This window comes from Crocuta crocuta, unplaced genomic scaffold (assembly GCF_008692635.1).
Source record: "Crocuta crocuta isolate KB4526 unplaced genomic scaffold, BGI_CrCroc_1.0 scaffold102, whole genome shotgun sequence".
Classification (NCBI taxonomy): domain Eukaryota; kingdom Metazoa; phylum Chordata; class Mammalia; order Carnivora; family Hyaenidae; genus Crocuta; species Crocuta crocuta.
The window spans coordinates 4,484,636-4,500,602 of record NW_027530019.1 but is presented as its reverse complement, the minus strand read 5'-3'; the positions used below and the strand labels follow the sequence as shown (position 1 = coordinate 4,500,602).

Below are 15,967 nucleotides of genomic sequence, written 5' to 3'. Positions count from 1 at the left end.
CTTTTAAAATCTTTGTCATCTGTTAGGCTAAATCAATTTCCAAAAAGGTTAACAATGTAAGTTTCTGCAATTAGATTACTGAAAATTAGCATTTACTATGTTATTATATATACATATAATACATATATATATACATATAATACATATATACATTAACATCTATATATCATGCTAATGTTACCAACATATCATTTGTATTTTGTTTCTACTGTTTTTGACATGAAGAAGTTTTCTTTCTAACTGATCAAATTTATCAGTAGTTCACAGTTTCTATTTGGGGAGTTTTGCTGGGATAGGCTCTCCCTATGCCAAGATTATATATACACACACATATCTGTATTTTTCTCCTAGTTCTTTACTGAATTTTCCACATCTAATTTTTCATTACAATGGGAATCTTTATAAGGATGATGTACATATGAAGTGCTAATTTCAGTTTTTACTAACCGAAAGCTTTTCATCACCATTAAACAGGTCCTTTTCCCTTATTGCATTGGGACGCTTCCATGTCACATATAAATTATTTTCCTCACTAGAATCTACTTCAATTTTATTCCTTAATATGTCACTTAATATATCTCTTATTTTCATAATTACAGCTTTATAAATATTGGCAATACCTGAGAGGATATAAGAGAACAATTCTCTTCTTTTTAAGAAGTTCTTAGCTGGAATCACTCATTTATTCTTGCTGATAGATTCAACACATTTTAGAATCCACAGCCCTGCCTTCTCTTAAAACTTCTTTGGTAAAACTTCTCTCCTATTAACTCTATGTTAAACTCTTAATTACTTGAAAACAACTGATATTTTAATAAACAAATGCAACTTCAAGGAGAAGGGTAAATCTTTCCAATAATGCCATTTTGAAAAGTACCTCTACTGGTAAGGAGTTTTAGTTTTCATTTGCTTTGTTTTTCACATAGGTCCACACTACAGCTGGATAGATTTGCTCCTGGACATTACATCTGTTCATTCATGACATAATTGTTTAAATTGGGGGCGCCTGGGTGGCTTAGTCGGTTAAGCGTCCGACTTTCGCTTAGGTCATGATCTCGCGGTTCGTGGGTTCGAGCCCCGCGTCGGGCTCTGTGCTGACTGCCAGCTCGGAGCCTGGAGCCTGTTCCAGTCTGTGATTCCCTCTCTCTCTGACCCTCCCCTGCTCACACTGTCTCTCTCTCTCCTAGAAATAAGTAAAAATATTTAAAAAAATTGTTTAAATTGTTCTTGGCCTAATGGAAAAGGTTCTTTTCAATATTAAAATCTTTATCTCCCAGTGCTCATCACTGGGTGTTATACGTAAACCAACTTGACAATAAACATTTAAGAAAGAAAACAAAAATCTTTATCTAATGTTAAAAAAATTGATTATGCCAGAAAATCAGACATTGAGCTGAATTATCTTATTAAGAGCTTCTCAAAATTATTCTTTTGGATTCTCTAGGTTTATGATCACATTATCTATGCTCTTCCTTTCTAATAGGACTATTTCAGTTTCAGGTTGATGTCTTCCTTTGTTCACTGATATTTCAGCTACATGTCTTAAGAACACCCAGACCAATATCATAGAGTAATGACAATAGCAGTGACCCATGGCTTATTTCTGAATTTAATGGAAATTGAGCCTTGGTTTTCTCATCCATAAAGTGACAAAATTAACAGTGATCTGATTATGCTAACCCTGAACATTATCTCCTTGAAGACAAAAGATGATAGCAAAATCCTTTCTGGATATTAAATTTTATGCCTCTAACATTTCCCTCTCTAAAAGAGGTAGGGTGCTAGTTCATTTTCTAACTATTTAAATGGTAACACTTTTTTTTTTTACCTAAACTGAAAATTACTCTGTGACTCTATAGAATCAAACGGTAGAAAAATAAATAAGGCATATTCTGTATTTGTTTATATAATTTACTGTTATAGCTTACCCATACGTATCCACCACTGCCCACATACATTCCCCTGTAAATTCTCTGCTAGCTTTTCTACTTCACCTTTGTTCTCTTTATTCCATTCACTCAAAAAACATTAGCACTTACCGTGGACCAGGAACAGAGCTTAATCTGTTATAAATGAATGAATGAATCCTGACTTTCTATTCCCTAATTTCACTAGGAAGGGCATTAAGACCTAGAAGTCAAGTGACTAACCCAAGGTCACACAAGCAACTAACCGCAGAGCCAAGACTTAACTTCAGGCATTGGTAAAGCCAATGCAGACCTGACTTAAGAATGGCATTATGCAAGTAATGGTACAAACAATTTGAAGCTTTGATCTATCTGAAAGTAAGATCGCTTTCTGAAAATTCAAAGCAAAATGAATGGAACAGCATTTGATCCTTCTGTGTTACACTACAAACCAATGGAAGTATTGTAAATTAATTTGAATTCTTAGATCTTAAAATAGTTGTAGAGAGGAAGGGTGCCTTTTTTGTTTGGGAAAGAGGATTTAGGACAGTCGTAGTGGAACATTCAGCTCTTTGTCTTATAATAGCAGAGAAAAGGAGACAAATTGTTCAAAGTTAGCATAATCAAGCGCTTAGTGTTTTCTGCCTAAATGCTCAAAGAGCAGGGCTTAAGATTCCACGTTCTGTGGCAAAACAGGCAACATAGAAATGAGTTCCTATTGCTTTGGAAAAAACACCCAAAATCTAATTCCTTGGGAGTATGTGGCTGCATTTCTTAGGATGATGTATTTAAAAAACAAAAACAAAAACAAAACAAAACAACCGTAGCTGGGTATGTTTTGACACTACAGATAAACTGACAGCATAGAAATATCCTACCAACTCAATATCCTTTGCTCATGTGGAGTTGTTACCTGATGAAAGTAAATTCAGCACTTTTATCCTCAAGTGACATATGGCACTAATTTATTCTTTGTACCTATTCGAAAGCCTAGGGGAAGCTTTTGTAGAAGGCCTTCTCTCCAAACAGAAATACTGTTGTTTTTTTTTTTAATTTATTTCTCAGAGAGAGAGACAGCATGAACAGGGGAGGGTCAGAGAGAGGGGAAGACACAGAATCCGAAACAGGCTCCAGGCTCTGAGCTGGCTGTCGGCACAGAGCCCAATAAGGGGCTCGAACCCATGAACTGTGAGATCATGACCTGAGCTGAAGTCGGACGCTCAACCGACTGAGCCACTTAGGTGCCCCCAGAAATACTCTGTTTTTATAGATCTCAGTCTTTAGGATCAAGCAACCTGACATTCTTTGGAAGGCTTTTCCCCTCCACGCTGAGATCAGAATCACTGCTCTTGTCTGGTGAGAGGAAAGCTCACATTTACCTTCATAATTACTATGCCTTACCAAAAGGTACAGAACTCTAGGCTCTTTTTTCTTTCTCTTGGTGTCTTTGCTGAGAAATAAACCAGACACAGCTTAGAGAGAGAAGAAAAACAGTGTACCAAGTGTCAGAAAACTTGGGTTTGGATCTTGGTTCTGTCCCTAACCAGCCCCATGATCCCAAGCAAATCATCTCATTTATGAAAGAGGTTGGGCAATTAACTACTTCATAAGGTTGTTAGGAGACATAAGATAAAGTATATGAAGGCACTTTATATAAAATGGAAAATATTATCTAGGGTAAGGTAGTATTATTTGGAGCAGAAAAGAACTACGAAATCAATTATTTTAATCCCATCCTTTTCTCCAGCAGTTCATTGGCAAACTAAGGCACAGAGGTCAAGTGCTTTCTTCAAGGTCACACAGCTATTAGTGGTCGTGCCAAGACCAGAACCTGAGTTTGGACTATTCCAAATGGGTTTTCCTTTTGCCAATGCAGGGGACACATTAGAAAGAAAAGGAATGCTAACCTGAGAATCTAGCCTTGACCTCTAAAACACCAATATTTCAAATCATTAAATTAAAAATGCCAACAGACTTCAAAGAACGAGCATACACAGAATATACTTCCTTCATGAGGACATATGAAACCACACATGTGCAGATGGTAAGCCACTATGAGCATTTATTGTTCATTTAGGACATAAAAGGAAAGCTATAAAAGCTGACCATAGCTCTCCTGGCAAAAAGCAGGATTTACTACAGACTTTATAATTGGATACAAGCATGAGAGGTCCTCAGATTCAAAGATGAGCCAGTAGGATACAGTTTAAATAGAGCCTGCTCTGACCACAGCTCCAGAAGGCCCAGAGCAATTTGTGGTGTTGTGGCCACATGCCACTACTTCAAGTCAATTTCCCACAACTTGACATTTCAGTTTCCTGACTACTATCCAAAACAAGGGTGGATTTTGTGCATTGAACTTCCCTTGCTTCATCATAGTTAGGATTTTGGAAAGAAAGAAAAAGAAGCTTGTAAAAATTAGTGGGGATTTAGAGCTGGTAATTTTTTGTATTGTTAAAATACTGGTGATGAGGCATGTCAAACAGCCAAGTCTCATCTTGGCTCTAGTGTCTTTGGGATTATCTGGCTCAGTCTTGGTAGGATTAGGATTGGGGTACCTGGGTAGCTCAGTCAGTTAAGTGTCTAACTCTTGATTTCGGCTTAGGGCATGATCTCTCGATTTGTGAGTTTGAGCTGCGCACTGGGCTCTGTATTGCAAGTGCGAAGTCTGCTTGGGATTCTCTCTCTCTCTCTGCACACTCCCTCTCTAACTCTCAAAATAAACAAACATACATTAAAAAAAAAATCTCAGTTATACACTCTAGGGCCAACTCCTAAGCCTTACCAAATACACACACACACACACACACACACACACACAAATATGCATATATACATACATATAGAGGAGGTGTGTGTGTGTGTGTTGGAGAGAGAGGGAGATCATTTTAGTTCTAATCTGTGGTACCAAATCTAGAAATGACAGATCTTGTTGTAGTGGGAGCTATGACTCATACTTCTTATTTAACAATGGACAAGTACCCCTCACTGTATTTCTTTATCTTCAAGTCACTAGTAATAGGAAAAATTAACATTCATTAAGCTCTTACAATGTGTCAGACATTCTTTTAAGAGCTTTACAGTTTGTTTACTCTTCATAGATCCTATTAAGTAAAATATTGTCTTCTTTACTTTTAAAATGAGGAAACCGAGGCCCTGGAAGGTGAAATAATGTGCCCAAGATTACGGAGCTACTAAGTAGTAGGACAGAATCTCAATCTGGGTATCTGGAGCCAGACTAGTAGCAGGAGACATCATGTCAATAGATCTCACCAAATAGTCTTCCATTTCTTACCCAGTATCAACCCAATTCTAACCAATCAGATTGCATGAGATTATATTATAGTCCATTTATTCCAAAGGAAAACATTCCTAAGAAACCAGATCAAATCAAGAAGAAAATGAAATGCATTTATTATAATTTGAAAATATAAAAGTTAAGCAGATTAAACAACTTAGTTGCCTCATTTGTAACAGCTGTAGTAGATCATAAGCAGTTAGAGCAAGACATCTACCTCACTGTGGTAATTTTAAAACAAACAAAAATGATTAAGCACAACATGATGATGCAGAACAAAGTCTCTTGACAAAGTGGCTTCTCTAAAATATAAACTCTCATCTTACCTCACATATAATGAAATGGGCACGACTGTATTGAGAATAATAATATATGACCAAAATGTTAAGAATCCTGAGAATACAGAGTTCTTCTCTCCTTCATTCAAAAAGAGGAAAGTTCTGAATTGGTCCCCAACTTGATTCTCCCAAATTGAATTTCCTATTGCAAGAATAATTCCCATGCATACCAGAAACCCAAAAATCTGAAATGAGAATGCAAGTCTGGTTAAGGTTAACTTGAACACAAAACTAGTTATATCCACACAATCCAGTTAACACTCCTAACTCTAAGAAATTGTCATTTGAACAGCAAGTCATGTGAAGCTCTTATGTATCAATAATCATACAAGTAAAGTTTAATATTTTTATGTTGGAACTTTACAAAATATTTTACGCATTTCTCACTTAATTCTTCCACTGATCTTCTGAGATAGGGACAATCATTAGTCACACTTTACTGGTCAAAACCAGAACAAAATAAAAACAGAAGCACAAAAGGATTATCTAACATATCCCTGGTCAAAAAGCCAGTAACTTCACACCCTTGATTTGTGACGAGTGCATATATTTAGATGGCTTAGGAAGGCAGTATGTCCTGATTTGCCCTGGTCAGCCCCAGTTTCGCTCTGTCGTCCAGGCATAATATCAATTGTGTTCCCTCCTTTCACTTTCAAAATTGTCCTGTTTGAATGGTAAATTATACGGTCACTCAAGGCATAAAGCAAAACGAAGAAACTCTCAGTGCTAAAGAACAACCTGAAACCAGTCAAGGCTCTTGGCTACCGATTTAGCTGCACAATCCTTAATTAAGGCTAACAAGGAAAAGAAAGATTAATTAAAATAATGCATGGCATATATGTTTTCCTTTGAAGATTAAAAAAAAAGTGAGAAACAACCTGAAAACTGTTAGCCAACTCTTACATTGTGATTAGTATCAGTATTGGCAGAGGAGACATTTGGGAGGCACGGCAACTAGAAAGAAAGCAAGGGCAGTTCTTTATGAGCCCAAATGCCAGCCTTGGAAAGGAAAGACACCAAATCAAGGAATACATAAGATCTGTGCTGAACATCAGGCTTTGGGAACTTTGCCAAGTTCATACTGTTTTAGGAGCTGACATCAGCCATTGATGGGGGAAGAGTATGGAGCTAGGGAACAGGAATGTATTTAACCTCTTATTTCCTTTTTCCTCCAAAAAGGAATATTCAGGCATTCTAGGACTGCTTTCTTCTTTATTTATTCATGAACACAATAGACATATAAAAAAACATTTACATAGAAAAAGTATGGGGAAAACCTGATTTAAAGTTCATAGAAAGCCATGTATTAGAGAAAAGTAGAACTGTGAATTCCTGAAACCCTACTAATCTGATACCTGTATCATGGTATCCTCTTTTCCTTCAATGATTAATACTACAAATTAATTGAAGTAAATTACTTAAAGGGCATTAAAATTGGTGCTATTTGGCATTAGATGCTCTAACTTAGGATGGAATCAGCTTCTAATAATCTAATGGAGCATTCAATTTTCTAGTATGAAAAGCTGGAACAGTCTCTCCTTCACAATCAGTAATTTTATTCTATGGTAGATACATATACAATCCCCATGCAAGCCCCAGAGGTGGGCTCANGGATCACAAGCTACTAAACATGTTCCCTTGGCGCCAGAGACTCTGCCCCAAGGAGATGGGTTTAACATGAAGAAAGCCCAGGTCTGAGGATGATACCCAAAGTAAAACACAAAGCAGGGTCAGTCTTTTGTGCCCAAAAAGAATTCACTTCCTTCTTTCCTTATTCAGAGTCCCACTATCACATATCAGTTATGCGAATATTTATTGAGCTAGTACTCTTTATAATTGCTTGTGAGTCTAGGGGGGGTGGGCATGTGGCTCAAAGTGGCTTTCCTCATATTTAAAGTCAATGTCCTCCAACTTAATTCCAACACCAGGAGGCAAAACAAAATTACACAAAAAGTCAGAGAATAATCAGGTGCCTAGTATGAGTTAGCACACAAGATTAACCACCAAAAGAGTAGGAGGCAAAGAAAACTAGACTGTTTTTGGTAAATGGATGGAAGAGAAAATCATTTCAAAAAGCGAAGAGAAAAAGAAGTTCCAAGGAAAGAGATAATGCTGAGATAGGAAGGTTTAGAAGCTCTCGTGGAGGAGAACAGTGACCTGGGCCTTAGAAGATTCACAAGCAGAACAGCGACACAATCTGTGGAGCCCATCGCAAAATGAAAAAGCAGGACCCCTTGTTCAAAGGTTATTGATAACCTTTAGATTATCGGTAATTTCCACGTGGCAACAGCAGATCAATCATCCAAGTATGAGGCCCTTCTGAGTAGAAAACCTGCAGAACCACACAAATCACACACCCATGAAGCCAGCTCCGTCCATAAGCTATATAGAGAGGACATGAGCAAAGGTAAGACAACAAAAAGACCAAAGTAACTTAAAAATTATGTTTTCTTTTTTAAAAGCAAATACAGGACTTGGAATATGGAGAACTTGCAAGACCATGAAGGCCTCTATAAGTACTAACCTGTCTCTCATGAGAAATTCTACCAATGGTTGAGAAACCATAATCTAGAAAGTAAAGGGCAATATAACTGGGCCCCGGATGCAAAATCTCCAAATACCAATTCTACAAGGAGAATAAATATTTCTGAAAGAATTGCCAGCAAAATGTAAGAAATATATTAAGATAATAATGACTAGTGATTTGCCTAATTTTGTTTTAGGACCTTACCCATAGTACTAGAGTATTCATCAGTCTATCAATGCTTGTCCTCTTAAACTTTGTCTTACCACTGTTCTGCATTAATTTAGTGTCTGGACCTGCAAAAAAAAAAAAAAACAACAAACCCAAAAATTAAATTAAAACTTTCAAATGATCTGATATATTATTATTATTATTATTATTTCCTATGGCAAATGTTCCTGAAAGGATAATAATTTGTTTTTCAAAATAATTTAACTTTTATTAAGAACAAGAGCCAAAAATTGGGGTGCCTGGGTGGCTCAGTTGGTCAAGCGCCTGACTTCAGCTTGGGTGGTGATCTTGTGGTTTGTGGATTCCGGCCCTGCGTCGGGCTCTGTGCTGACAGCTCAGAGCCTGGAGCCTGCTTCAGATTCTGTGTCTCCCTCTCTCTCTGCCCCTCCCCTGCTCACACTCTGTCCCTCTGTCTAAAGAATAAATAAACATTAAAAAAGAAAAGGACAGGGGCAAAAAAAACATTGAGAACTGTGATCTTGATGGCTGATGGTAGAACACTACTGGCTACCATAACCTTTCTGCCTGATCTTTGGGTTAATGAGTGAGTCTCCTAAGAGGTACGAACTGGAAAATGACAGTTATGTACATGGATAGAGTAAGTTTTGCTTCCCATCCTTCAATCAAGCTATGCATCTCCTTGTCTCATATCAGGATCTAGGTCTGAATCTTTAGGTCTCCCACACACTTAGCCCACAATTTCAGTCAATTCAAGTTTAAAATTTTGTTTATTTGCAAATTTAATTAATCTGAATAAATACAAAATTTTAGTTTGAAAAGAAAAAAGAACAGAGGCCATTATTAAGTTTTATATGATCCTCAGCTGGTTGCTTAATAACAACCCTGGAGACTGCCTCTGTCCAATTGGACAAATCCAGACAGAACTTGTGGCTGAAAGGTTTGAGAAATGCTATTTTTCAAAAGGCTGTGTATGGATGTGCTTGTAGTTGAAGCAATGAAAGGTAACAAGTCAATCCAAGTGAGGAAAAATTTGGAATGTTAAGAATGTAGTAATAAACACAACTCAGAACACTGAGATCAAAAATGGAAAATTAAAATAGAAAATCAAATTCTAGGGGTGTCTAGGTGGCTCAGTCAGTTCAGGGTCTGACTTTTGATTTCAGCTTAGGTCATGATCTCACAGCTCCTAAGTTCGAGCCCTGCTTCAGGCTCTATGCAGAGAGCATGGAGCCTGCTTGGGATTCCCTGTCTCCCTCTCTCTCTCTCTCTCTGCCCCTCCCTTGCTTCCTCCCACTATCTCTCAAAATAAATAAATAAACTTTAAAAAAAGAGAAAGAAATCAAATTCAGGATTTGTTTCCCAAAAAGATTTGTGGTGCCTTTTGGCGAAACTAGAATAACTCCAAGCAATACATCAGCAAGTTAAACCATTATTGTATATTGCACACTGTGCATACGATACACACTTTTTATAAAGGCAAGAATGGTCTTAAGTCTTACGTTAGATTTATTTCATGTAAATACATTATCTCATGATATATTTACTAAGTGCCTTGCTCAAGTAGTTCTAAGAATATTATTAACTGCTTTAGAAGAAGTAACTAGATGATTAACAAAGGAGAATATTACAATATTTTGCTAAGGGAGTTCCTTATGGAAAAACAAGATGCTAAATGGAAGGAATTAAGATTTAATTATATTGATTTCTCTGGTGTTCCTCTCCCCGTGGTCTTCTCATTATTATCATCAATCCATGTAGACATTTAATATAGCAGAAAAGCGGAACTGAAAGAGAGAAAGAACAGAGGTACCCATAAAATTTTCCACCCTCCCAGAAGTCAGGGAAGAATGGGCACATCCTTAGAAGACTTTCGCTTGCTTAAAAGACAGCAAAGATTGGGGTCTTATAAAATTTGGTTTTGAGTTGGAAATTGTACCCCAGTGTCCTATTCCCCACTACTGTTGTGTAAAGGAGACCACCCACATTTTCTCAGAATAGCTTATTAAAATCATACGGACACTGAGGGTGGGAAGTATTTCTTCTATAGTAAAGATCACAAAGAGCAAATAAAACTTGTGATTAGTAAACGCTGAAATGCTGACAGGAACAGTTTTGGGCTAAAAATGTACATTTCTTGGGCACACATGCACACATAGAATGGCAGAGACTACACCTAAAGCATTTATTGAAATATATGTACAGATGCTGATTTACATATCTCTTCCTCCCTCATAGTCACAGATCTTGGAAGAATTTTCTGTATGCAACAGCCCCTGTTTCCTCATCTCCTACTCATTACTCGACCTAATTTCGGCTCTAGTGTTATCAATATCCTCCATGCCTTCTCTGAACCGGTCAGCAGCCCTGGACACTGTTGACTATTCCAGCCTTTTGGAACACACTCTTTCTTCCCTTAGCGTCTGTGTCACAGTGCTCTCCTGCTTTTCCTCCTAACTCTTTGTTAACTCCTTTGTCTTCCATGATACACACCCTTTTCTATACAGCCACCAAACCTTGGGATTCCTCAACTTTCAGACATAGCCCATCTTCTTTCTCAATCCGCCTCCCGTGAGCCATCTCATCTAAGACCACAGCTCCAATTATCATCTGTAGACCAAATGTAAATCTCCAGCTCAGACTGCTTCTCTGAGCTCTAAGCCCATATATTTATCTAGATGGCATCTTCACTGGATTCTTCTAGGGCCCCTCAAGCAGCCCTGGTCTAGCCCAGCTTGTGATCTTTCCTCAGAGTTCCTTATATCAGTGAATAGCACTGCCATCCATCCAGTTGTGAAAGGTGAAGGAAGCCTAGGAGTCTAGTCTATGCCCGTGACTCCCACTCCAGCCCAGAGTACCATCATCTCCCAAGTGGAATACAGTAAAATCCTAGTAACTGTGTCACCCTGTATCCATTCTTCCCCCAATTCTAATTTTTTTCCTTCCCAACCCCAGTCATACAGTCTTACAAGGACCTGCTATTTACCAACTTTACAAATACTGTAGTCAATAATGAGCTCTGCAAATTTAACATACACACACACACACACACACGCCATCTGTTTGAAAAACTTGCATTGGCTTCCCAATCCTCTTATGATAAAGACCAAAGTTATAGATACAGATCACAACACCCTGGATGGTCCAGCTCCTAGCCACGTCTCCAGTCACATGTCTATCTTTATCCTCCATGCTTTCCATACTCCACACTGGCCTTCTTAGGTTTTGATTGTTTTTTACCTCACCATCCTCAGTCCTGCCACACGGACTTTGTCCACAATGTGACTTTTAGCTAGTTTGCTCTTTCTTCTTCATATTCCTCCATTATATACTCATGGGTCCATGTTCTTTTTTTCAGAGCACTTATCTCTGTTTGAGATTATATCTTCATTACTACAATTATGCGATTAAGGTCTCTTTTTCCTACCAGAGTCAAAAACCAGAAGTGAATGGACTGCATTTGTTTTTGTTCACATTCTTTTTTTTAATGTTTATTTATTTTGAGAGCACACACGAACACACCCATGTACAAGCAGGGGAGGGGGAGAAAGAGAGAAAGAATCCTGAGCAGGCTCTGGGCACTGTCGGCACAGAGCCTGATGAGGGGCTCAGTCTCATGAACTGTGAGACCATGATCTGAGCCAAAATCAAGAGTCAGACACTTAACTGCTGAGCCATTCAGGTGCCCCTTACATTCTTAATCATAAATAAGTAGTATAGTGTCTGCCACATAGTAGGCATTCAATGAACAACTGTTTAATGAATTAATTTATTAAGCACCTGCTATGTTTTAGGCAATATGCATATGTGCTTTTCATCTATTATCTCAGCTAATGCTTCAAACAATCCAATGGGTGGCTCAGTCAGTTAAGCATCTGGCTCTTTACTTCAGCTCTGGTCTTTATCTCAGGTTCATGAGATAGAGCCTGCTTGGGATTCTCTCTCTCTCTCTCTCTCTCTCTCACTCTCGCTCTCGCTCTCTCACTCTCTGGCCCTCTGCTACTCACGCACTCTCTAAATAAATAAATAACCAAACCAAACCAAAACAAAAACAATCCAATTAATTAGGTATTATTATCCTTATTTCATTAATAATAAAGCAAGATTAAAGTATTTAAGTAACTTGCCTCATGTTTCTTGTCTAGTAAGGATCAGAATCAGAATTCAAAACCAGAGGGGCACCCGGAAACCAGATATATCTAACTTAGAAGCTCTTGCTCTTAGCCACTATTTTTAAGACTGTACGAAATACTCCATTAATTTGTTAATTCACTGACTCATTCAATCAATGTGTATTTAAGACTATGACTCATTCAGATTCCAAACAGGAAATAGATGACGCACTGAACAAGGATAAATGGAGAAAATTTTTTTATAAAGGGACTCTTCACACAAGTGTGGGTGGGGGTGTACAGGAAGCAAAAGGTTAATGCAGTAACCAAACTTAGTAGCAATCAAGAGATTTCTCTGTCTCAGCCAGGGGGAAGGGTAAGTGAGGGGAGGAAGTGATAACTGGACCCTAAAGGACAGTATCAAGTTTGTAGCCTTCAATAAAGAGAAACTTTATGCTGAGGTTCCCAGTCAGCCTGAAGTGACAACAAAGGGAAGAAGTTTGGAGAAATAAAGACCTTGACCTCAATGTTCTTAACTCCCTTTGACCTCTTCCTAACTAGATCCTTCCTAACTAGAAGCCAAAATTCAAGGAAACCTATTAGTGGAAACTACTCAAGGCAGCCTCCCAAAGCAGGAAGAAGAGTGGGAAAAGGTGAGACTAGATCTGGAGGGACAAATGGAAGACATCCAACACAAAATTCTGCCATATGCACCAAATGATGCTGACTCCTATGGATTCCTTAAATGAATCCGACTCCTACACTCAGAAACAAGACTTCTTCCTCTCTGGAGGGAAAGAAAAGCTATTAACAAGGAGGTATGACCTAGCTGTTAATGTATATTAGAGCCTTGTAAATTATAGATTGGTAAAGTAAACCATGTCTACATCAACTATATTCTGTACACAATCCCTAGTAATAGGTACAACCAGGGTAATATGGGAAGAATAGTTAATAATTCACTTTGGATAACTTTCATAAGATCTAAGTGTTCACCTGGAACTCATTCCCCAACTTAGATGTCTTAAGATTCAGGGTTCTGAGAGACTCATCTATTGAACTCTGACATTGATGAAACCAACCATTCCCTGCCTGTCACTATCCTAGTTAAGCTTCCTATTAACATTTATGGCCAAACTGAAGTCAATGCAGGCATTCTCTGCTTTACAAAGATCTGCCTCATGAAGGTCCAGTGAACATCCAGTCCGTATCACAAAAGAAGAGGATATTCCCCACTTCTGCCTGCCAAGATCGAAAGAGCAGTACCCACTCCCAATCCTCAGCCTACAGAGCAGGCAGTGTGCTTGGAATTGATGCTGGAAGGAAGAAAAGTAACATTTATCAAGCATCCTCTTCCATATGCACGGTCTCACTAAGCCTTTAGAGTGACTCTCTAATGTATTCATTATGCTCATGTTACAGCTGAAGGAACTAAAGCTTAGGAAGTTTAAGTAACCAAGGCTTAACATGGTACAGCTGGTAAGCAAATCTGAATCCACCTCTGTCCAATCCAAATTCTGTGAGCTTTTAATTATACCTGCTCGGAGGGAGACCAGTTCAACTTACTGCCCCGCTTCCTCCTAGGTACGCACATTTTCCCATAGAGCAAACCTTATGAAGGCAAACTTGGCTTCTGAGTGGCTCACAGCAGCTGTCCTAGCATAACATGCTGTAGTTGAACCATAGTGCTGAATTAGTCATTCCAAACAAGTTCACAAAAATGCAAACAAAATGTTGGGCTACAGCCCATTCCTAGGATAAAGCTCCCTGATTTCTATGATGACAGGGAACAGACCAGGCAGGTCTTCAAGGACCTTCAAGAAGTCTCCCCTTCATCTTCATGTGGGAAGACAAAGGGAGGTTGATATATAAGCCTACCTCTTTTTTCAGTGCAAGAGAGATGAAAATATGTGGCCACAGGTTTGTTTCCCTGACTAATGAATGAAAGCATCTGACGGGAGAATTATGAAAGCAGATTTATTCGAGATAAAAGCACATATACTGCCATATTTCTAGGGATTTCTCAAGTCCTTACAATGGCAATACCCCCAAGCAGCCAAGAGCCTTACTAAAATCCACAGCTGAAAGTATTTAGGAGGAATTGGGAGGCCTTTTCCAGGTTTGGAACACTTTTGAGTCTTTAATAAACATTTGTTGTTGTTGAGGAAAGTCAGTTAAGAAAAACATTCCAATTTTGATTGCGCATAGTCAACGGACCCAAAAACACATCTTAATTCAGTGTCAAAATAAACAGGATTTTTAAAAATCCAGGGCTGGCAGTTGAAGCCACGAGCACAATTTGAGTGGCTTTATGTAATGGGGCTACTGTAAGCTCCCTGAGCAGGACAATGCCACCTTGGGCCTGTAGAGATAAAGCAGAGATGCAAAGTGGCCAGCAGGAAGAGTAAGAGGCACTTTGCCTCCCTCGCTGCCTCCATCATGCAGTCTTTCCAGGACCCACTGTCCTCTGACAAATAGTAGAAGAAGCTACAGAGCATAAACAGAAATGATTGCAGGATCTCCAAGGCAGCTTTTCCAAAAGGACTGCTTGACCTTTGCAAACTACAGAATTAACAGCAGAACGGGGTGGGGGCTTTGTGTCATATGTTTCCCCCACTTCAAAGGCCAGTTGATTAATACACACAAGGATGAGGATGACTGAGGTGCAGGTAAAGACCGAGAATTGCAACATTAGGTATGTAGCACCCCCCACGCACTGAGAGCCCACGCGCCCCTCAAGAGTAAGATCATGATGGCAGTGGCTGCTCACACAGGGGGCCACCCAGACTCTTTGCAGGGCAGTGCTGCTGTCCTGTGCAGTCAACCCGGAGGAGCACCTTGTGTGGAAAAGAGGCACGGTGCTCATCCAACCCGGGGAGAGGCAGGCTGCACACGCACACCTCAGGAAGGACTTCCCCAGAGCCAACCCGGGCGGTCAGCTGTACCTGCAAAAATAACCATTCCGAAACACCAGCTGGTGTTCCTCAGAATGCAGCCCCTCAGGATTATCTTCTCATTGTTGAGGGAGTGCTTGCTGTCCTTCCACGTGAGAACTCCCATGAATTTATCTAACTTGTTGTTAGGCGCCTCACAGACAACAGTCCCTGTAAAATAAAAACAAAAACAAAGCCTGTTTATGACTCACCTCAAGCCCTCTTTGCAAGTCCACAGTACTGAGTTGCCACCCTGCTTCTAATACACAGGATACTTCTCCTTCTCTTTCAGACAGTGCAATGTTACGGATGCAAGCTTGTGCTAGGAAAAGTAAGCCTGGGGGGGAGGGAGGGAGTACAAAGGTGGAAATCTATGATGTTTTGAACACAGCTTTCCGCACTGTCCGACTAACAGCAGAAACCTTGGGAGCCATGGGGATGTTTTTTCCTTAAATAAAAATCACTTACCGCTACTAGTAGTTTGTAACAATGATTTCTGAAAAGATAAAGCAGGGACTGTCCTAAAAGTCTTTCTTACTGTCTCTTTTTACTTACTGTGAACTTTCACACAGGTTAAGATGGCATACTTCCAGTCTCACAACTAAAGTTAACCAGGCCTTTCTAGGCTCATAATCAGAATTTCAGGGCCCCTACTATATCTCTCCC

General features: G+C 39.1%; 1 protein-coding gene across 3 annotated transcripts in view; it reads right to left on the bottom strand.

Moving 5' to 3' along the window:
* The window catches only part of ATP8B4 (ATPase phospholipid transporting 8B4 (putative)), a 232,666-nt gene that overhangs the window by 83,885 nt on the left and 132,814 nt on the right, over nucleotides 1–15,967 (bottom strand). For all 3 annotated transcript variants that reach the window (XM_077764430.1, XM_077764428.1, XM_077764429.1), the window contains exons 10-12: nucleotides 15,314–15,472; nucleotides 8,275–8,363; nucleotides 5,532–5,728 (exon numbers count right to left, since the gene is read on the bottom strand). In XM_077764430.1, coding sequence (XP_077620556.1) covers nucleotides 5,532–5,728; nucleotides 8,275–8,363; nucleotides 15,314–15,472 — 445 coding nt within the window. The remainder of the gene's footprint in view (nucleotides 1–5,531; nucleotides 5,729–8,274; nucleotides 8,364–15,313; nucleotides 15,473–15,967) is intronic.